Source organism: Micropterus salmoides, unplaced genomic scaffold (assembly GCF_014851395.1).
Source record: "Micropterus salmoides isolate LMB-PRFRI ecotype aquatic unplaced genomic scaffold, ASM1485139v1 Ms_hic_scaffold_15, whole genome shotgun sequence".
Taxonomy (NCBI): Eukaryota; Metazoa; Chordata; class Actinopteri; order Centrarchiformes; family Centrarchidae; genus Micropterus; species Micropterus salmoides.
This window is the reverse complement of record NW_024040596.1, coordinates 8,972,360-8,996,202: the sequence shown is the minus strand read 5'-3', so window position 1 is coordinate 8,996,202 and position 23,843 is coordinate 8,972,360. Positions and strand designations below refer to the sequence as shown.

Genomic DNA, 23,843 nt, shown 5'->3' with positions numbered 1-23,843 from the left:
ACCGGCCACCAGCCCCGAGGGGCCGAAGTTCAGTCGGGTGGTCTGGACTGTGGTGCACGCGGGGCAGAGCCAGTGTTGGACAAGAAGTTCGCTCTCTGCTGGAAAACGGGGCCAGAGAGCTTATTTTCCCCCCAGTTAGGGAGTCCGGGTTCTACAGCCAGTACTTCATAGTTCCCAAGAAGGACAGATGGGTTGCGTCTGATTTTGGATCTGCGGTCCCTGAACCAATCTCTGAGGAGATTCAGGTTCAGGAAGCTCACCATCCCCGCCATCATCAGTTCCGAGGATTGGGTTGTCACGATAGATCTGCAAAGACGCTTATTCTCCATCCGTCCCTCTCACAGGAAGTTCCTGAGGTTTGCCTTCGAAGAAGAGAAAAGAAGAGCGGCTTACCAGTATCGGGTTTTCCGTTCGGCCTAGCACTCTCACCCCGCACGTTCACCAAATGCATGGATGCAGCTCTGGCCCCGCTGAGGCTCCAGGGCATCCGCATACTGAACTACATCGACGACTGGCTCGTCCTGGCCCAGTCTCGAGAGTTAGCGGTTCGTCCTCGCCCACCTTCAGCGTTTGGGGCTGCGGCTCAACGCGAAGAAGTGCGTGCTGACGCCCGCCCAACGGACTACGTTCCTAGGGGTGGTGTGGGACCAGGGGCTGAGGCCCGGGGAATGGAGACCCGAGGTGGTGGAGTTATTATGCGAAGAGTTTGGCCCCATAGATGTGGACTTTGCGTCCCGAGAGACGGCACACTGTCCCCTGTGGTTCTCCCTCTCGCCCCCAGCCCCGCTAGGCCTGGATGCCATGGTGCAGACGTGGCCGAGGCTGCGTCTGTATGCGTTTCCCCCAGTCGCTCTGCTCCCGGGGGATCTGGAGCGGGTCAGTCTACTACTACGAGTGTGGTTCTCGGATTTAATATCGCTCCTTGAGGGCCCGCCCTGCAGGTCCCTCTGAGGAGAGACCTGCTGTCCCAGGCGGAGGGCCGGATCTTTCTCCCGCACCCTGCCCTGTGGCAGCTACGGGTGCAGTTCCTGGAGGCGGACCTGACGACAGGAGCCGTCGAGACACTGCTCCAGAGCCCCGTCCACGAGAAGGATGTACGGCCTAAAGTGGAATGTGTTCACCACCTGGTGCAGAGAACGGGCAGTGGACCCAGTTACCTGCTCGGTAATTATGATACTGGAGTTCCTCCAGCACCGTTTCTCCGCGGGCCTCTCCCCGTCCACGCTCAAAGTGTATGTGACCTTCTGAGTGATGGGCCCTTGGGGAGGCTTCCACTGGTCGTGCACTTCCTCCATGGAGCCCGGAGGATGAGACCCGTGACTCGTTCCAGGGTTCCCACCTGGGACCTGGCAGTGGTTCTCGAAGCGCTGGCTGAGGCCCCCTTCGAACCCCTGGAGTCAGCTGAGGCCAAGCACCTGACCCTTAAGATGACCTTTCTCCTCACTATCACCTCTCTGAGGAGGGTGGGGGATCTCCAGGCACTTTCGATTTCTCCCCGATGCCTGGAGTTTGCCCCGAGGAGGGTCAGGGCCATCCTGCACCCTTGTCCAGGTTATGTCCCTAAGGTTCCGGCCAGACTGGCAGGGTCCACAGTGCTGCAGGCGTTTCATACCCCACCTCATGTGACGGCGGAGGACTGGAGACTTCATCTGCTCTGCCCTGTCAGAGCACCGAGTATTTACACTCTGAGGTCTTCCCGGTGGAGGAAAGCAGACCAGTTGCTGGTGTGTTTCGGGCTTCTAAACACACCATCAGCAACTGGATCGTTCAGACTATTTCCCTGGCCTATCAGGTGCGTGGTTTGCCTTCACCTATGGCCGTAAGGGCGCACTCTACTCGAGGCATGGCGGCTTCTAGAGCCCTCCTCGCAGGGGCATCACTCCAGGATTTGTGTGACGCGGCTGGCTGGGCCACCCCTCACACTTTCATCCGGTTTACAGTCTGGACCTTCCTTCTGCATCCGGCACCCGTGCGCTCTCCTCCTAGTCGTGCCGTCAGGTTCTGCACGCTGGGGGCAGGCGGGGTTTCGGCGCGGCCTAAGTGGGTATCTCGTTCCCATAGTGTTGTCACCGACGCAGTGTCTCATTCCCCTTCTTGAGGAACAAGGGTTACATACGTAACCCGGGACGTGGGAACGAGACACTGCGTCAGTCCGCCACACCTCACCCCGCCCGGAGTGCCTTGCTTCATAGAAAAGGGATAATGTGTCCTGTGTGCCGCCGTGCTTATATACCCCTCCGGTTACGCTGTCACACACTACCGTTCTAGCAACACCAATAGGATTGGAGTAGTTTTATTCATAGTTCAGTCCTGCCACGCCTAGAGGCGTTCCCATAGTGTCGTCACCAACGCAGTGTCTCAGTTACATACATTGGCCATATCATCCGTAAATTTAACATCTGTTTCCACTGCTATCCCAATGACACCTGTCCACCAAACCTTCCCCCACTCTCCCACCCACCTCACTCTTTGATTGCCAAAGAATCAAATCCTGGTTCTCCTGCAACTTCCTCAAACTTAACAGTGACAAACTGAGGTTCTCCTCCCTTAGGCAAAATCAGACAGTTTTTCTCTTAACATTGACAACTCCTCAGTTTCCCCCTCCACTCAGGTCAGTCTGGGTGTAATCCTCGGCAGCAAACTTTTAATTTCAAGCTCAGATTGCACTCGGCCTGCATTCTTCTATTTACGTAACATTAACTGCCTCCAACTGTCTCTCTCACCCACTAGTACAGCCATTCTCGTTGACACACTGGTTAGTTCCCGCATTGATTGTTATAATTCTCTTCTCTTTGGTCTTCCTCTCAAACTCATGCATAAACTTCAACTGGTTCATATGATCACCAGTACCCCTTCTCTTAATCATATCACTCTTGTCCTTCAGCAGCTTCATCGGCTCCCAGTTAAATACTGCATTCATTTTAAAACTCTGCTCCTGCCCTTCTAGGCCATACACAACCTCGCTCCTCTGTACCTCACTGACCTTCTTCATTTAAACACACACACCCGTACTCTTAGGTCTTCTTCTTATATTCACCTCACCGCATCTCCTGCTCGTTTGACCACCATGGTGTCTTGAGTAACATTGAATCACTTTCCATTTTTAAAACCCACCTGAAAACACATATTTTTAAACTGGCATATCCAATGTGATCACTGTTTATCTGGTCACAGCAATCTTTTGTTTATCTACCCTGATTTTTTGCACTGTAATTTTAGTTTTTGTTTATTGATATCGGATTTTATTTATTTATTGTTTACAATAACTGTGTCAAATTTACCACTCGTGATTTTTCACAGAGGTAAACAAAAGCAGGCTCCTCATTTCTATCTGAAAAATGTCTATTTTGTCAATAGAAATGGCAGTATGTTGCTAGCCGATTTGATCAGCTGTAGCTAGCGAACCTGATGCTAACTCTGTGAGTTGGCTGAAGTCTCTCTTTTGTTTCTAGCTGATTAGCTTTAAAACTAGAACCCTGTCAAAATATGCATTTGGTAGCTGCTTGCTTGATATAATGTAAAAACACTGAGTCTAAAGCTACATTTTCATCTAAAAAGCCAGCATGGAAACCAGTTGATGATCCAAACAGAAGAAAACAAAAATAAAGAGTCATCTTTTTTATATCAACATTTTATTGTGCTTTCAAAATAATAAATTTTTCTACCAAAGTCACAATGTTTTTCACATCTCACACTGATATCACTCCATTAACTGTATTTGACTTTATGTTAAATGGTTTGAGTTCTGATCCACCCAATATGAACTTACACATACTGTATTTTAGTTACCTCTCTCCAACCTATACTACTTGAATTCCCAGTTTGTATTGTGTCATCAGAGGTAGATTATTTAAACAATGGAAACAATGCTGGCAGGGTCAGAGACACTCAGCACAGAATGACCGCCGCACCACCTACAACTCAGGAACAAGTATGTCAATGATGTTTCTCTATAGTGACACTTTAAGATCTGCACTAGACTTAAATTAATACAATTATGACATAGCTGAAAGGATCATTTTTGCCTGTAATAACTTGTTTTATACTTTCAGGGTTAAATTACACAGTGTAACATGTAAGTATTCTCTTGCTCTCACTTTACTGTGTTATTTAATGATTTGATAGTACCTGCTGTTGTTATCATAACCATCATAGTGGACTGAAAACACATGAGCTTATGTATATCTTCTTGTGTAATCTGTGTATTAATGGACTTTAAGGGACAGCAGGCTTTCATCTGAAATTTCTCATGGATCGTATGTCTCCGTTTCATGTCATCTCTGATACTGATGTCAGAATGACAGCTTTCTTTCTCCAGGAAAATTGTAGGGTATACAAATGCAATTTCCTCTAAGTAGAGCATTAAAACCGTTCTTTCAGATTTACAATGAAATAGAAATCTTTTGCCAATAATTATAAATGTAATGGATAATGAAACAGGCATTACTATGTTTACTCTGTCAGGGTTAAATGGCACAGCAAACTATAGAGTTGCTCTCTTTGCTCTCACTTTATTGTGTTACAGTGTGATTTGGCTGGTAAATGTGACCATTATTGTGACAATCATTGTGACCAAAAGTCTTCATGAACCCATGTACATCTTCCTCTGTAATCTGTGCATCAATGGACTTTATGGGACAACAGGCTTTTATCCCAAATTCCTCAATGATCTTCTATCTACCACTCATGTCATCTCTCATGCTGGATGCCTTCTGCAGGGTTTTGTGTTGCACTCTTCAGTTTTAGCTGATTTCTCTCTTCTAGCTCTAATGGCTTATGACAGATATGTGGCTATATGTCGACCTCTGGTTTACCACTCTATGATGTCTAAACAAAGAGTTTGTGTATTTGTGTTTTTTGCTTGGTTTATACCCCTTTACTTGCTGTTCATAAGCACAGTAACAACATCTACATCAAGGTTATGTGGCTCACACATCCCAAAGATCTACTGTGTTAATTATTTAATTGGGAAACTAGCTTGTACCGTCTCCATAACAAACACTATTATTCCAGCTTTTAATTATACTTTTTATTCTGGCCCTTTTCTTTTCATTATTTGGTCTTATGTATATCTGATTTCAACATGCCTAACATCCAAAGAGAAAAGGAAAAAGTTTATGCAACATGTCTTCCACATTTGTTCTGTTTACTTACCTTAGTTTTGTGTTTGCTTTTTGATTTGTTGTACATGCGATTTGGCTCAGAAGGGTTTTCACAAAGTGCCCAGAATTTTATCGCTATAGAATTTCTTTTTTTCCCTCCAATCATCAATCCCCTTATATATGGTTTTAAATTGACACAAATAAGAAATAGAATTATACAGTTTATGTGTAGTAAACGTCTCTAGACTAGTACATTATCATCAAGTGTGTGTGTCAGTTTGTCACATCACAAAATGTAGATCATGATCTACACATGTATGTATTTTCATATCAAGAAATCATTGAATTTTTCATGTAAGTTATTTTTGTAGCTTTTAATGATTAAAAAAAATAGACATCTGAGAGATCATTGCTGCTAAAGAATTCAGTGTCTTACAATAAAGTTCAACATGGCCCTTCATGGCAAGGAACTGTCTGAGGATCTGAAAAAAGAATTGTTGCTCTACATAAAGATGGCCTAGACTATAGGAAGATTGCCAAGACCCTGAAACTCCGCTGCATCACGGTGGCCAAGACAATTCAGCGGTCCAACAGGACAGGCTCCACTCAGAACAGGCCTTGCCATGATCGACCAAAGAAGTTGAGTGCACGTGCTTAGCGTCATATCCAGAGGTTGTCTTTGGTAAATAGACGTATGAGTGCTGCCAGCATTGCTGCAGAGGTTGAAGGGGTGGGATGTCAGCCATGGATTATTGGAACCCTGTCCTGTGGTCTGATGAGACCAAGATAAACTTATTTGGTTCAGATGGTGTCAAGCGTGTGTGGGGGCAACCAGGTGAGGAGCAAGTGTGTCTTGCCTACAGTCAAGAATGGCAGTGTTAGTGTCATGGTCTCGGCTGCATGAGTGCTGCTGGCACTGGGGAGCTACAATTCATTGAGGGAACCATGAATGCCTCCATGTACTGTGACATACTGAAGCAGAGCATGACGACCACTGCCTTGCTAAAGAAGCTGAGGGTAAAGGTGATGGACTGGCCAAGCATGTCTCCAGACCTAAACCCTATGGAGCATCTGTGGGGCATCCTCAAACGGAAGGTGGAGGAGCGCAAGGTCTAACATCCACCAGCTCTGTGATGTCGTCATGGAGGAATGGAAGAGGACTCCAGTGGCAACCTGTGAAGTTCTAGTGGACTCCATGCCCAAGAGGGTTAAGGCAGTGCTGGGAAATAATGGTAGCCACACAAAACATTGACACTTTGGACCTAATTTTCACTTAGAGGTATACTCACGGTTGAGACATTAATGGGTGTGTGATGTGTTTTTTTGAGGGGACAGACAATTTACACTGTTATACAAGCTGTACATTCACTCCTTTACCTTGTAATTTCTACAGTATTGTCACATGAAAAGATATAATTAAATATTTACAAAAATGTGAGGGGTGTACTCACTTTTGTGATATACTGTATATACATACATATACATTTATATTATATTAATATATATATATATATATATGCATATTTATACACATTCATACAGTATACGTAAACTCTGATGCACAAAATGCTTAAAAGTTTACAGCATTTCCGGTATACTAAACAAATGCACCCCTCAGTCAGTTGCACTGTATATCTTCAGTGCATTTTTTGTGAGGTTGAAGCATCATTACACACTCAATATACAAGAGGCACCTGTCCCCATTTCAAGTGATACTCCCCCACTTTATCAAGCAACCTATATGATAATTGCTCTAGAGCGGCCAGCTGACCAGGAGACATCTGCCACAAAGATTGTGCTGTTGCAGAGGAAACTTTCCATTCTTTGACCAGAAGTTTCCGTCCTAAAACAAGGGCAGTCTGATTCCAACCTGCAAGTGGTGGAGTCTAGTTAAACAGACTATGGATGAAAGGCATCTACACCAAATTTTTTGAGAATTTGGGATTTTGAGAATTACATGCCAGAGTTAATAGAAATTAATAGAGCAGCTTTTTTTGTAATCACATAATATCCTGAAAATCTGTGGACATCAATTGCTAAAGTCAAGAATTAAATTAAACATTAAAGAATCAATTTGATTAGATGAGTCTTATTAGTGAGATGCAATGTTAGTGTATATATATGATTTAATTTAAAATAGATGATTTATAGCCTAATAAATTACTTAAGCAATAGTTCACAATAGTTAGTTCGTGGTATACTTCTTATATCACAATTAAGGGGTGATACCTATCAACTGATTTAGTAATTTATATTTTGCAGTTTAAGACCTATACACAGACAAACAACAACTGTAGGTTCTGGGTGGTGTTCACAGTCTTTTATCTTGTCCAACCTGGTAGATGTCACCACCAGGGTGTTGTCAGGCTCTTGAAACATTGGGGGCTTAGCCCAGCCCAGACATCTTTCATGTTTTCAAAACTAAAGCTTGTCTTTTACACCTACATTTTATTTACTAAATGTCATGATGTATATGAATACATTTATTATGATTATTTAAGATTACTATTGATAATAATTAACACAAATAATATTAATTGGGAAGGGTTTGGGGGTCCTCCCACTGAAAAAATTGTGCTTGAAACACTTAATGTCTTGCATTCTGGTGAATTTCTCCAAAGTCAACAACGACGCGGACAGACAAGCTTTTAGAGATTTATGATAAAAGAAGCTTTCACTCACCAGAGCTGAGGCCTCACATAAGGAAAGGGTGGCACGGCGGTTTTTCCTCTGGGCAAACTTCTGGATGACTGAAGTTTTTCAGACAGTCCGCCGACTCGTTGTGGCCCGGCATTGTTTGTTGTGCTGCTCACTGGAACGCCTGTTGGGCAGTGATGTTTACCCATCCAAGTAACGTTGGGCCCAGTTTCACAGCATCGTCCAGATGATTCCCGCTGTTCTCATGTTTTGCAATCCTTTCAGAAAGATGAAGATGAAAACATGCACAGGACGGTCTCCCTCGAAGCATAATGTGCTGTTAGCGATGGTGCTAACCTGTTGTTATCTGCATACTATTACATCTCACACACAGTATAATACACAAAACTGTGCAGCATTGTGACAAATTTATTATAAACTAGCCAGGCTACTAACTGTCTCTGTACATTTATTAAATTACACTTTCTTTCTTCTGCAGCTTGTCGTTGCCTCCACAGAAAACACACACATTCGGCACAACACGGGTGTACTCTGATCTGCTCTGCCTGTTAGTCCCGCCCCTTAACCAGTCACAATTTTAGAAACGTGATTGCCATCTACAAAGAATGAATCGGAGGCCTCTCCTAAAATAAACACCATAGTCTGTCACATCTCAGGGTCAGAGGTTACCCTCTTAAAGTGACAGAGCCTAATATGACCTACTTGTATTCTGGTATTCACCTTTTAACTCAAACCAAGGGGTTACATAATATATTCAGTAAATAGCATTTTATGCATATGCTCCTTGCCATTTTCTTAGGGTGGCCGTGGCCCCCCTGGCCTCCCCCTGGTGGTGCCGCTGCTGTCAAGCGTCCACACGAAAAAGAAGGAAGACGTGGCAGGTAATGTTGTTTTCAAATAGATTTGCTAAAGACCACAGCTCACTGATCACCTCACTGAAGGAAGCCATCTGCAACGAGCAAGGTTTGTTGACCTCTGCAGTCTGACTGGTCAACCAATAAGCGAGTGGCTGACCACTTGAGACACAGACTCTCTCATTTGCATAATGTGGCAGAAATACATAGAGATATTGAAAAAGGTTAGAAATAAATACCATTGGGGAAATAAATAGGGTAGAAAATGCAAAGAAAGGATAATACATACAAAAATATTAAAAGAAACGCATAAATAAATACATTTTAATAAAGAACTAATTAATAAACTGGACAATAAATAAATAAAGTAATTATTACCAATGTGAATAAATAAAGAAGCAACTTAAAGGAGAGCTATTATATGCATTTCCAGTGGGGCTGTTCGATTGTGGCAAAAACCATAATCACAAAAAAAGTCTGGCTGCCAAATGCGTAAAATTAACCAAACTCTTTTGGAGAGGTTTTAAATTTGTCTGCTGAAGCTGCAGCAGAGAACAGTTTAGTGCCATGCATGTTAGCGCCTGTGTTTCTTGGATAGTAACCTATTTTAAATGTCATTGCTTTGTGATAATTGGTTACAAGTATTAACTAGCCCCTTACAGAATCGCATGACTGAAATATCAGCAGATAAGGTCGGATTAACAGACTGCTTTAGGGTGCTAGCAATATAGTTTAATGTGTATTAAACATCCGTAACAATAGCCGTCTACTACTGTAGACATTTGTAGTACTAACTATACTTTGAACACAATTAGTTAGTCATATTAAAATAAACCATGTAATATATATAAATTACATAGGCTACAGCATGTATTTAATCCTTAGATTGGGTGGAACATAGGCTTCTATTACAGGCACTCGCATGCAATAGTTAGATGAGGTATTAAAAGCCGTTAGCTTACTTCTGGTCTCTACATCTTATCAAAACTAGATAAGAACGTTTCAGCTCAGCTGCAGCCGAGTCAAGTACAGTGGAGGCAGGAAGACAGCAATGAGAGAGACACACCCTGACACAAAACTAGAACGTTTCTGGTCCAGACAGCAATTTGGCTGTAATAACTATGAATTAGGAGGAACTCTGCATATGTGTCTTACACACACACACACACACACACACACACACACACACACACATGAACATTCAGGACACATTATTAAGAATTTAGCATACTTTTTTAAATTCAAAAATATTTGTATATCATAAATGATTTAAAAATGTAAAAATCTGTTGGGACACACAAACAAACATACACAACTATTATACTATAGTTATAGTTACTATTTATAGTTTTTGGCAGGTATATATTCTAATCCGTTTTGTGCTTTTGTTATTACTTTTTTGTATTCATGTGTACTCCAAGCAGTCCGTGAGAAAACATTTTCCTGCTTTTTAACTAGGATGTTGCTGTAATCAGTACAGCCAGAGACCCCTGGTCTTCTAATACCAGTGCTGTGAGTCCTAGCAGAGACAGGGAGGAGTGTAGTAGAGGTAGGAAGAAAACGGTTTATAATTAGCTCTTTTGTCCCAGTCCGATTGCTATTTAAACAACGTGGGTGCTTGGCGTGAAAATGACAACTGCGTAGGTGGAAAACTAGCAATGACACTTGCGCTTTGTGCCTCTTTGCACCGGGTGCAAGATAGGGCCCATGCTGGAGATGCTCCTGTCTCTTTAAAGCCCCCCCTCTCAAAGCCCATTGTCTTCTGATTGACTTGGCCAAAACCTGTAGCATGTTTACCAGGCTGTTATTGCAGCTGAGTGGTACAGACAGACTGAGCGTAGTGGTGCAGGCAAATGACCATCTACGGAATCTTTGTGTCGTAGAACGGAGCCATTCGTAGAAAAAGCTGTTTCAAACAGAGCATTCAGAACAGGAGGAAATCTGAGGTTTTGGCACAGGGATTTCTTTTAAATACTTTTACCTCATTATTTGAAGCTCTGGCCATGTTTAACATGAACATCCAACATTGTAACATTGTAGATGAGACATAAAATATGGAAAAGTATAATAGTCTCCATTAAAAGAGACATATTAATGTCATTGTATGTTTGTATTTTTGATGTATTTAATAGGATGTTTATTTATTTATTGAGCATTTCATTCAGTATTAAATTTCCGTGTCAGACTCCATCCTCCATACAGCATGTTCGAGTGTGCAGGTGTATAGAACTCTCTCCCACTGCTCCTGTGCACGAGTCCTGTTACAGAGTTTTTCATAAGAATACAACAAACTGTTACACAGTGACTGTAACTGTGTATGTAAAATTATTACTTGTTACATTATAGCCTACATACATATTTCATTCATTTCATTAGTGCAGTGCCTATCACATCTGTCAACTCACCACACGTATCAGAGCTCCACTACGTAGTTGCCTGCAGCTACACTTCACCTGTCCTCGCGACTGTAATTTCCACTATCTTCAATTACACCAGTGGTTCTCAACCTTTTTGGGCCAGTGCCCCCGGATCCATTATCCAGGTCCCTTACCACCCCCCCATCAAAACAGATGTTTGCTATTTGCCCTAATATTTTTTTTATTGTTACTATTGTTATTAAAAACATGGAAAAGCTAACAAAAAGCCTGTGAAAAGTAATTATATTTAAGTGAATGTTCCTCCCAGAAATTGTGTCTGAAACCAGATACTGTTTTCTTGGATGGGCCACTTATTAAGTGGGGGTATGGGGGTCCTCCCCCAGAAGATTTTGAGCATCAACACTAATTTTCTGGTGAAAATTTCTCCTCCAATTTCTGCCTTTTCTGCACCATTTATGGTGGAAATGTCTAAATATTCAGGTGGCGGCTGACAATCAAAATATATAATTATAATAGAATAATGTAGTGAGGCTCTCAGGCATTCTTTATTGTTTTAAATATTTTTCTCCTGTAGATCAACTTATTTAATATCATCCCTGCTGAGTCAACACACGATTAAGTCTTACTACCTCTTTTGTGGGGAATTAACCTATTTAAATGTGTTTGTGGCCCCTTTTCATCTCAGTAATAATTAATCCGTTTTAATAAGTTATTGACTGGACTCTATTAGCTCGTCTGTTAATAACTTATCATAACTCAGTGTTTCCCACAGAATGACAGTGTAAATTGGCGCAGATACAGCATGCTAGCCTCGAACACCCAGCTGTTTTCTAACATTAACTTAGCTCTCCTTATTAGCTACTCCTTAAATACTTGCTAATAACTTTTAATAGCTTGGACACCAGGGAGAGAGAGCAGAGATCGAGGGACGGTGAGAGAGAGGGACGAGCGAAATGCGCTGCCTGCAGCTCTGCAGTAAAATACAATTTTAAATAGCCTAGTAAAAAAAATCGAAAATCAATGTGAGGCGGTCAGCGTTGATATTGTGTGCCGCCAAAATAAATGAACGCATGGGAAACACTAACTTTTCTGCTCATGTTCAAAAATTTCAATATTCAGAATCTCTCCCACTTACCTGTGTTCTCTGACATGTAAAGAAAAAAAGTCGTAATAGGAGACTAATGTCATTAGCCTATTTAAATAGAATTCATAATATTTTACTACATACCCTATACTGCATTATGTTACCAATTCGCTGGAAGTATCCCCTCGACTGTCTGATAGACACAGAACTGGATGAGACGAGGAGGTGCTCGAATGCCGGGGGAAAGCGAAACTAACCGACAACACCTGTTATCAGGCAGAAATCTCACGACAACTGTTAAAACATGTTAACTTCAGCACCTCTGATAAAGTGCCGCTAACAGTCCCCAACAGAGCAAGTCAGGGCATTTTTATAGCCTACTGAAACTCCTGTATATGTCCGCTTTGGCACAAGCTGTCTGCAACTCAAAGCGCAAGGTGGGTCCACGTCACTCGCTGGTGTTGCTGCGAAGTTGCTTTCAGGGTAAGTCTGTCAGCGGAATATCCCTCATATAAATGTGTAACCACTGCGTTCACGGTATATTCCTCAGAGAAATAAACACTTTTCCACCAAGAAAGAGAATGTCCGTTTTACAGAGTTTTTAGAGATGATTCTCTGACTTCCTGATCCAATGAAGGCAGCACGAAGCTGCACCACAAGTAGGTAACAGAGAAAAAAAATACACCGTCTTACCAAGTCGCAGTGAACTAAACTGGCGGGTTTTAATGTTGCAGACCACAGTTTTTTTGAAAGTTTAAAGTTGTATTGTTGTGAATCTTTGGTGTAAACTTGCCTTAGATTTTCCAACCAACAAACGCCCCCCTTTCCAAAATATTGCTTCCAGCGCCCCCCATTGCCCCCGGTTGGGCGGTACCGCCCCCATTGAGAAACACTAAATTACACTAAAAAACAAAAAGGGGGAAAGAGCATGTTAGGTGTTACTTTGTAGTCATAACAACACTAATGACACAGTGTCGACATTACATTGCAGCCCCTGCTGTAGTCAGCAGCACTGAAAGAATGTTTCACGAAGCAGTACTTAATGTTTTATTAGACTATAAATAATCAAAACTCTGGTTTAGTCAAATTTTTAGGACAAACAGGGCAGGATTCAGGATTCGGGACTGCTCGTAAGTCGCGATGCCCCCCAATATGTATAAAGTGTATTCAGACATAATGTGTTAATTATTTGATTGTAGATGAACAGTTACATGATGATGGTCAAACTAATACTTACTTGTGTTGATCACTTGCTTTGCCAGACCATAAAGTCTGCATAGAGTCTGAATTCCCAGGTGTTCTGTTGTTGTTGCCAAAGCTGGTATTTATGGAAGGTGTATGGAGAGAACAGACTTCGGGATGAAGCTACAGCACATCTGTTTTGTCATGCTGGAGCTGGAGAAGTAGAATTTGTGTTTGACTCTTTTTGTGTGTGTGTGTGTGTGTGTGTGTGTGTTAGTGCTACTTGACCAGTGATTAGAGTTTGAATTACCAGCCGGAACAGAGAAAACAGTGTAAACGCTTGCTCTTAAACCACTTATTGTATATTGTAACACCGGAAAGGTAGAATCTGAAGATTTGGAAATAATGGATAATGTTTCTGTTGTAAGAATATTCCTTCTATCAGGGGTAAATGAAACAAGTAATTATAGAGTAACTCTCTTTACATTTACTTTGCTGTATTACTGTGTGATTTTGTTTTTAAATCTCTCAATCATCATGATCATAATCTTAGATGAAAACCTGCATGAACCTATGTACATCTTATTGTGCAGTTTTTGCATGAATGGACTTTATGGAACCACAGGTTTCTACCCCAAATTCCTCTTAGATCTGCTGTCTTCTTCTCAAGAAATCTCATATGAAGGATGTCTCTTACAAGCTTTTGTCATGTACTCATTTGCTTGTTGTGAATTGTCCATTTTAGCAGTTATGGCCTACGACAGATATCTGGCTATATGTCAACCACTGCACTACCACTCTTATATGTCAAAGAGGAGGCTCTCCCAGCTGGTATGTTTGTCTTGGCTGACACCTTTCTGCATTTACTCCGTCAATGTTGTGGTCACATCAAGACTAAAGTTATGTGGTTCGAAAATTCAGAAACTCTTTTGTGTGAACTGGATAATTGTTAAACTTGCTTGCTCCGAAACTGATACTGTTTCTAGTAACATTGCTTCATTTGCAACACTTTTCATTTATTTGTCTCATGGATTTTTCATAATTTGGACTTATATCCGTCTTATCATAACTTGTGCGAGGTCCAAAGATGACAGGGTAAAGTTTATGCAGACATGTGTGCCCCATTTAGTCTCTTTAATCGTATTCCTTGTTGTAGTAGTTTTTGATGTGATGCATATGCGATTTGGTTCTACAGATTTACCTCAAAGCCTTCAGAACTTCATCGCTATTGAATTTCTGCTGATCCCTCCTGTTATAAATCCTCTAATATATGGATTTAAACTGACAAAAATACGAAACAAAATTCTGGGTTTAGTAAAAGTTGAAAGAAAATGACCTCTTATATTATATATATTTATATGAATATTATTTAAATAATTATTTTAATTTGTTTATTCAACACAGACAATACAGATAAACATTGTTACATAGAAATAAGTACATCACTGCAACATTATGTAATGAGCTAATTTGCAGCCCCCCTAAGGCAATTCACTTTAATGTGAAACATTAGATGTGTTTGCTTTAAGATATCTCATGATTCTGGGTTTTTTCCTCCTAATGTCTCCACAATGTCCCAGTTTGTTCTACATGTGCGAGGCCTCAATACATTCTTACTAACAAAGAATTGATCTTTTCAACATTATTTCTTGTATGTTATATGTAATGTGAATATATATATGAATGTTTGTTCTTCTGCTCTTGTCCATCCATCCATCCATCGTTAACCGCTTATCCTGCGTACAGGGTCGCGGGGGGCTGGAGCCAATCCCAGCTGACATTGAAGTTTTGAATATTGTCTTTATTGTGTTTGTGTGTCTAACCCTTTCACATGAATTAGATTGTCATGGACATTTGATTTACTCTTCATCAATCATATATCATATGCCCACTGCTTTTTGAATTGAGCATACTAAACATACTGTATGTGTATTTTAGGTGCCTTCTTTCTGTCTGTTAGAAAATATTGTGAAAGTAAGTGATTGCCAACATATTGCTACTAAACTTTCAATTTTTATTCTGTCTCCTCCATGGTGAAACTGTACAATAAACACAATTGAAATTAATAACAAAAAGGATAAACGCTCAGACTTGTGATTGTATTGACTATATAGTAACTTTACATAGTATCACATACATTTTACTAAATAGACACAGATCTCTGACATAATTCATTGTTCGTGTAAAGAACTTGCAAACCAGACAGGTTCATATGTTATATTCCATAAATTGTCCTATCCAAATGACTGAATAGGGGAGAGTGGGGTAAGTTGTCACGTGTGTAAGTTGTGACACTGTTCATAACTCCAACACTAGAGGCTCTATCTCAAAAATCAAATAGCCACTTTGTGGGACTTGTTTTGCCTGTTCAAATGTGGTCAAGGTCATTCTAACCTGAGGTGAGCACAACTTCCTTTTTTTTATTTTGTGCTTCAAAATAAAGCATTTGCACTTTAGATTTTATGCAATCCAATTTCTGTAAATGTTCAAAATAATAATTTTGCACAATTTAGAGGAGACAATAACGTGTCTTTTGATACTTCAGCTGAAGTGCTATGTTAAGCTAACCTTGAGATTTAGCTAACATTAACATGTGTGTCAGTTTGGGGCAAGTTGTCTCAATGACTTTGGGGAAAGTCGTCACATGTGACAGCTTGCCCCAATATAGATATACACATAAAACAGTGTGAAATTGTGTAATAACATATGACACCAGTATTAAATGATACTGTAAAAAAGATTACACAGTGTTGTTTATAGCAGCAGGCACATCTCTGGACTACACAAGACTTCATACAGTCATTAATTTAGTTAGGCAACAAGTATATTGGACAAATAATTTAAAATAATTTATTTGTAATTGCAATGAGGAAATGTGTTTTTGAGGGAAGGAAGGAAGGAAGAAAGATTGTTTGAACTGATAAACAGAATTTTAGCCAGTATGTGGATGAAGTGTATGAAATGCACCAAATGGGCCAATGATGCTTGCACCTCAGGCCATGCAATTTATTATTATATTTATTAAGTGCCAGAACTGTAACTCTAAATAAGACTCTGTCATACAAAAATGCATATTAGTTGCATTAGTATGTTTAAACACCACATCTGTTTTGTTAAGAAGTTAAAGGAGACCTATTTTACTGCAGTTCCAGCCCTGTAATGTAGTTTTGTGACTCCTGTATGGTAGCTTTGCAGGATTTGCATGAAAGCATGTGTTATCAAAAACATTGGTTATTTATTGGGATCCATATAGGCAGACTGAGCGCAGTGGTTGCCAGGAGGATAAGGCTGTGCACAAATGAACATATATGAAAAACCGGCTCCATGTGACATAATAAGTAACCAAGAGTAGAAAAAACTAAACAACCGGAGCATTCAGAGCAATGGGAAATCTGAGGATTTGGCTCACAAGGATTTCTTTTAATATGTTTACCTTGTTTTTTGAAGGTTGGCCCTATTTAACATGAACATCTGACAATGTAATATCATAGATATGATAGAAAATATGTATAATATAATATATAATAAGTATAACAGGTCCCTTTTAAACATTTACAGTGTTCCATTCAATAACCATAGATCTATTTGTACTCCAGAGAATGATTTTAAAGTTTGAAGTAAAGTAAAGTTTTGATTACAAGGACAGATTTTCCAGATATTCTAGATTGTTATCTTTGATTGTTTTTATTTTTAGTTCTGGTATGAATTTTAAATTTAATATATTAAATCAATATTCACAATTAAGTAGTTGTATTTTATTTTTTTTTGTTTGATAATCCACTGTGACAACTTATCCGATGCAGTGTGACAACTTACCTGCTGATGGGGCAAATTGTCACAAGTGCACACTGTCTATTCAACAGTCTACAACTCCGTAATGAGATAAGATATGAAGATGTGATGAATACAAAAATATGTGCCCAAGACTTCATTCTTTCATTTGGTATGAAATTTGTACCATTGTGATGTACGGTCTGAAAAGTGTGACTACATACCCCGCTCTCCCTTACATTGTTCATCCTTGCCTTCCAAAAATAACACATAGAAGCAGTTTTCTGATCTGATCTGATCAGCAGGGCGACAAAGACAGTCTGCCTGATTTATTTCTGCATCAAATCTGTGCCGTAGCCATGAGCTTAGCCAAAAACAAATGTCATTTGGTTGGCATAGTAGCATCGCATTACATTACATTACGGCCTCCAGCAAGCACTTCATGCTTTAAAGCCAAACCACCACAACATGACTTGTTTCAACGTACAGAATTTGACCACTTTAATAGCTGACCAATTACAATAGTGTTATTAATAGTGTCAAAGGCTGCAGACAAAACTAAAGGTAGTAAAATGAGCTATTATGAAAATAATCAATGTGCTTTGTCATAATTTCATGCATATTTTAACTTGTAACAATGTAACTAGAGATTTTTTGACAAATGATACGAAAAATAGTTTTTTTTTTTTATGCTGGACAAATTAATCTGCTGATTGTTTTGTGTTTTCCCCAAGTGTCACTGGATTAACTGAATTCCCAAATGTTGTGTTGTCATAGTTTAATATGTTATTTATAGATAGTGTGGAGAGGAACCAGAGGCAGAACAGACTGCACATACTACTTTGTAACCTGCTACTGTATGTTGTAACACTGGTAGACAGGTAGAACGATTTGTTTTCTAATCATGACTAATGTTTCTGTTGTAAGAATTTTCACTCTCTCAGGGATAGATGAGACACTGAATTACAGAATCTCTATTTTTTCACTCGCTTTACTGTATTATTGTGTGGTTTTGTTTTTAAATATCTCTGTCATCATGATCATAATCTTAGATGAAAACATGCATGAACCTATGTACATCTTATTGTGCAGTTTTTGCATGAATGGACTTTATGGAACCACAGGTTTCTACCCCAAATTCCTCTTAGATCTGCTGTCCTCTTCTCAAGAAATCTCATATGAAGGATGCTTTATACAGGCTTTTATCATACACTCATTTCTTTGCTGTGATTTGTCAATTTTAGCAGTTATGGCTTATGACAGATATCTGGCTATATGTCGACCACTGCACTACCACTCTTTCATGACAAAGTGGAGGTTGTCTCTGCTGGTATGTTTCTCCTGGATGACACCTTTTTGCATTTCCTCCATAAATATTGTGCTCACTTCAAGACTAAAGTTATGTAGTACAAATATTCACAGACTGTTTTGTGTCAACTGGATGATTGTTAAACTTGCTTGCCCTGAAAATGACACTTTCTCAAACAGTGTAACTGCGTATATTACAATTTTTCTGTATGTGTCTCATGGCCTTTTCATATTTTGGACTTATATGCATCTTATTAGAACTTGTGTGAGGTCCAAAGATGACAGGGTGAAGTTTATGCAGACATGTGTGCCTCATTTTACCTCTCTAGTCATTTTCTTGGTTGTAGTACTTTTTGATGTGATGCATATGCGATTTGGCTCCACAGATTTACCTCAAAGCTTTCAAAACTTCATCACTATAGAATTTCTGCTAATTCCCCCTGTTATTAATCCTCTAATATATGGATTCAAACTGACAAAAATACGAAACAGAATTCTTGGTTTAGTTTACACTGAAAATTTACTTTGAGTTTAACCTCTAATTCAATTTATTGTGACAAACTAATATTACAACATTTTTGCTTTAAGATATATTATGATCTCTGGTTTAAGGATTTCCACCAAATGTTTGCAGAATGTCTCAATCTGTCCCAATCTACATAACAGATAAATACAGGCCTTTGTATAAGTTTGTTATGTGTGATTAATTCGTAATACAAAGCATTTAACTTTTCAGATTTTATTGAAGATCAACCAACAACTTAACATGTTGTGTTAAATTTGTTATTTGGTTTACTGGAATGTTACATGTGACGTGTATAAATAAATAGATTTTTTTACACCTGCATCTCATGCAGTTACAGTTTTTTAAACCAGGAATTTGTACAGACATTTCAATGGGCAAAAACTATGTTAAAGCACATTGTGAAACATTATTATTTTAATACAGTGGAAACTGCTTTGAGTCGTACATACAGAAATATAAGGGTGCGTTTTGGAGGCGCAGTGTTTTTTTTTCGAGATGCTGTGGTTGCTATTATACATAATTTGATGTGCTGCAAGTAGGGTAGCCTACTTAATTTTAGTGAATGTAAAAATGTCACCACAAAGTATGTAGGCCTATTTGCTCTGGCCCTTGCTCTGCATGAAGAGAAGGCTGAAACATGAGAGCACAGACTGTTTTGTTTTTGCGGGCGAGGAAACACCTTGGCGAGGTGGATCAGGATCTAATATCTTTTAAGGTTTAAAAATGACTCTCTGCTCCAAGCAGTGACAATAATTTTTCCTCTATGTGAGCATTTTTTTAGTGTGAATAGATGAACCCGGGTGTTGGGCAATTATCACCAGGCATGTGTGTAAGTATATAAGAAAGTATAAACAAATCAAAATCTTTGCAAAAACATAAGAAGAAGACCACTTTAATAATGTTAAAATATGCATGCTTGTATATTTGGTAACTATCTAGACAGCTAAAGTTAAGATCAGAGTGTTAAAACTTTGTAGCTCTGTATCTGACTGCCTGGGCTCAACAGGAGGACCAGTGTGGGTGCGTGTGTGTGTGTGTGTCAGGCAGAGGTATAGGAAGACACAGCAGAGAGAGGGAGCACAGTAAAGTGCAATTTATACTTCTGCATCAAATCAACGGCGTAGGTGACGGCGTAGGCTACAGGGCTACGCAGAGGCGACGCAGAGGTGACACCGTTGCCTGGTGTGCACCTCCTTCAAAATGTAACTACACATCTAGCAGAAGTACCCCGTGCTTTGAAGTAACATTTACTAGCGGCTAAAACGGCAGCTGTCACACAGTTAATCCATATATTTGACCGTCGCAACCCGAGCGAAATGACTCGTTTCGCTATCAGAATGTGATCCATTCGCTCGGTAACATTTGAAAAGGCTACACCAGCCACACGTATACAATTTTACCCCCATTTACGTTAGCGGAGGGCTAAACTGGAAGTTAGCCTGCTCGGCAGAAGTCAACACAGTGGACGCTTTAGCGCTACTAGACTAGCAGTTGGGGGTGTAATTGCAGAACGACGGACACACCTACGCACAAGTATAAATGCATGGCTACATGCGCAGCCTACGGCGTAGGTACGCACGTAGACCCTACGAAGGAGTATAAATGGGCCTTAAGTCAGTGCACAGTAAAGATGCCCTGTCTCTAGCACACAGCACAGAAAACACTAGCTCACCAGGATTTTCCACAAGGCCAGAGCTGGATGAGATGTCATGATCAGTAAGACGCATGCCAAGGCCACAGAGAAGTAGAGCAGTACACCGTCAGGCAGACATCTTTGCTCTGCTGATCAGCCACAAGGTGAATCTATGACAGCCACTTGGCTATCTGGGAATTTCCACAGAACCAGTTGCAGCAGGAAAAAGAGCCAAGAGATGACATAATGCTTAGAAGCAGAGCTTTAATAGGAGGTCCAAAAGAAGTTGAAAATCAGTTGTTACATGACTCGGGTCTCTGTTCTGGTAACAGAATGGGACTCTATTTTGCATCGATCTCTGACCCTCTCTGATGAAACTATTTTACTCTAATTGGTGTCTATTTTTGCGGAAAGTAAACATGTTGAGAAATGTTTAAGCTTTTTTTTATCTGGCCTAAGTCTTGAATTTTTTACACGACAATTACTTAAATTAGCTTTTCCCATTAAATAAAGCATAATTTTCTGCACTGTCATCTTTTTGGTCCGCTGGTACATCTGGTACACACCTGGTACAGCTAATGCTTATCTTTCAAAGTCTGCAAAAAAAATCTATTTGTGTTGACACAAACTCATGCAGAGACCCTGAGAAGCTGCACTGCTGTCATGAGGTCTATGTCCTATGTCCTCTTGCAGCTTCAAACTCCTCAGTTGGAATTGAGTAAAAATGTTATTCTAGAAATAAATAAATGCAGTTTCCTGTTTATGTTATTTTAAACACAGTGTGCTGGCTTCACTTCAGATATGCTCTCTAAGACAACCTTTATTTTACAGTAGTGTTGCCAGAGAGCTTTAGTGGAGTCAGCTTGGCAGCTCCACTGACTGTTTGATAGTGACTTTAATTTTAGGTCTATTATTATTATATCAGAGCTCTGAAATACTGTCCCACCTCTGGACTGCTGGCCTCTATGTTGTTTTCACCAACTAAATTTAGAGAAAGGGCAGCACAAGCCACACGATGGACTAATGTGTTTCTTTTCAATGTGAATGTAGTCCATTGTACAGTCCCGACATGTTGCTGGCATTATCAAATGATTGGCCTCTACATTTAGAAGTCCAGCCAGAGACTGCCCACCATGGCGACAGGTGGACAAGGCAGCTCCACTGAGCTGTAGATACATATAGCCATACAACTTCATCCTGTATGGCTCTGAATTGGCTCAGAAGCCAGAAAACATTCCACTGTGTTACCTTACTTGCTCCACCTGATGATGATGATATGATGCAAATTATCTTCTTAATTGTTTTGATTACTTCTCCCCATGTTTTACTGGACCAACTGAATTCCCAATTGTTGTGTTGTCACAGTCAAAGATGTTATTTATAGATAGTGTGGAGAGGAACCAGAGGCAGAACAGACTGCACATACTACTTCGTAACCTGCTACTGTATGTTGTAACACTGGTAGACAGGTAGAACGATTTGTTTTCTAATCATGACTAATGTTTCTGTTGTAAGAATTTTCACTCTCTCAGGGATAGATGAGACACTGAATTACAGAATTTCTATTTTTTCACTCGCTTTACTGTATTATTGTTTGGTTTTGTTTTTAAATACCTCTGTCATCATGATCATAATCTTAGATGAAAACATGCATGAACCTATGTACATCTTATTGTGCAGTTTTTGCATGAATGGACTTTATGGAACCACAGGTTTCTACCCCAAATTCCTCTTAGATCTGCTGTCCTCTTCTCAAGAAATCTCATATGAAGGATGCTTTATACAGGCTTTTATCATACACTCATTTCTTTGCTGTGATTTGTCAATTTTAGCAGTTATGGCTTATGACAGATATCTGGCTATATGTCGACCACTGCACTACCACTCTTTCATGACAAAGTGGAGGTTGTCTCTGCTGGTATGTTTCACCTGGCTAACACCTTTCTTCATTTCCTACATCAATATTGTGCTCACTTCAAGACTAAAGTTATGTAGTACATATATTCACAGACTGTTTTGTGTCAACTGGATGATCGTTAAACTTGCTTGCCCTGAAAATGACACTTTCTCAAACAGTGTAGCTGCGTATATTACAATTTTTCTGTATGTGTCTCATGGCCTTTTCATATTTTGGACTTATATGCATCTTATTAGAACTTGTGTGAGGTCCAAAGATGACAGGGTGAAGTTTATGCAGACATGTGTGCCTCATTTTACCTCTCTAGTCACTTTCTTGGTTGTAGTACTTTTTTGATATGATGCATATGCGATTTGGCTCCACAGATTTACCTCAAAGCTTTCAAAACTTCATCCATATAGAATTACTGCTGATTCCCCCCTGTTATTAATCCTCTAATATATGGATTCAAACTGACCAAAATACGAAACAGAATTCTGGACTTAGTTTATGATGAAAATTACTTTTCCATTAAGTTTAACCTCTAATTCAATTTAATGGGACAAACTAAATTTAGACTCATTTAGACTATTCTGTAAACCAGGAATTTGTACATTGTACATGTCATTTCAAGGGGGGAAAGCTCTGTTAAACTAATTTAAGTTGTACAGTAACTTGAAAAGTATTTGGAACATCTGTAGCCTACTGTATTTTGAAATTTAGTAAATAGCAAAGATGTTCATTTCATCATTTTCCATTCATAAATTTACAAATGTCAATATGATGATAATGTGCATGAGTAATAAAGATAAAGAGAAAAAAATGGTTATAATAAAATGCTATAGTGACTCGGACAGACATGATTCCTACAACGTTTCCACTGTAATGTCTTATACCACAGTCCCTGGTACTAAAAGTGCACGGAATCTGGTAATGTTTGGTACGTTCAGTTTGGGGGCAAGGGCCTGTTTAACACTACTTGCAGCTTTAATTTTTATTGGTTTGTGAAGTTTGATGACTTTGTGTAATTCCACCACACTCAACCTAACTTCAACATGCAGAGGTTTAATAAGAATAAGTAAAAAATACCTGTGAAGTGCAGGCAGATTTGGTGTTTTTTGTGATTTGGTGCTAATCCATCTCAAAGTGTAATGTTAATTCACTGCTGTCGTAAACAAGGACAGTTATTCACATGTATGTGCAAAAACAAGCAAGGCATAGCAAATTACTAGTCCACCAGAAAGAGAATACACGCTCTGTGTCTCTCTGATTTGAATGTGTAAAATGTGTAGAGTTCATATTTATCTCCATTAATGCACATTTGCCAAGTAAAGCTACACCTTAAAGACTTAAAATACTTACAATAACATTTAACAAACACAGAACACCCTCACAGATTTCTTCATTTATTTATTTGCTCAGACCTCTTGTCAGAATGGTGTGGACATTT

At 39.8% G+C, this 23,843-nt stretch overlaps 2 protein-coding genes and 2 pseudogenes across 2 annotated transcripts; all 4 read left to right on the top strand.

Moving 5' to 3' along the window:
• Nucleotides 1-3,807: 3,807 nt before the first annotated feature.
• On the top strand, nt 3,808-5,355 carry LOC119903823 (annotated as a pseudogene).
• An 8,308-nt stretch (nt 5,356-13,663) lies between these two features.
• LOC119904386 (olfactory receptor 142-like) lies at nt 13,664-14,593 on the top strand. The gene has a single exon (XM_038721014.1). The coding sequence runs from the start codon at nt 13,664-13,666 to the stop codon at nt 14,591-14,593; it is 930 nt and encodes a 309-aa protein (XP_038576942.1).
• A 3,340-nt stretch (nt 14,594-17,933) lies between these two features.
• Nucleotides 17,934-18,866, top strand: LOC119903661 (olfactory receptor 142-like). Its single transcript, XM_038719891.1, has one exon. The coding sequence runs from the start codon at nt 17,934-17,936 to the stop codon at nt 18,864-18,866; it is 933 nt and encodes a 310-aa protein (XP_038575819.1).
• Nucleotides 18,867-21,988: 3,122 nt separating this feature from the next.
• On the top strand, nt 21,989-22,941 carry LOC119903660 (annotated as a pseudogene).
• The last annotated feature ends 902 nt before the right edge of the window (nt 22,942-23,843 follow it).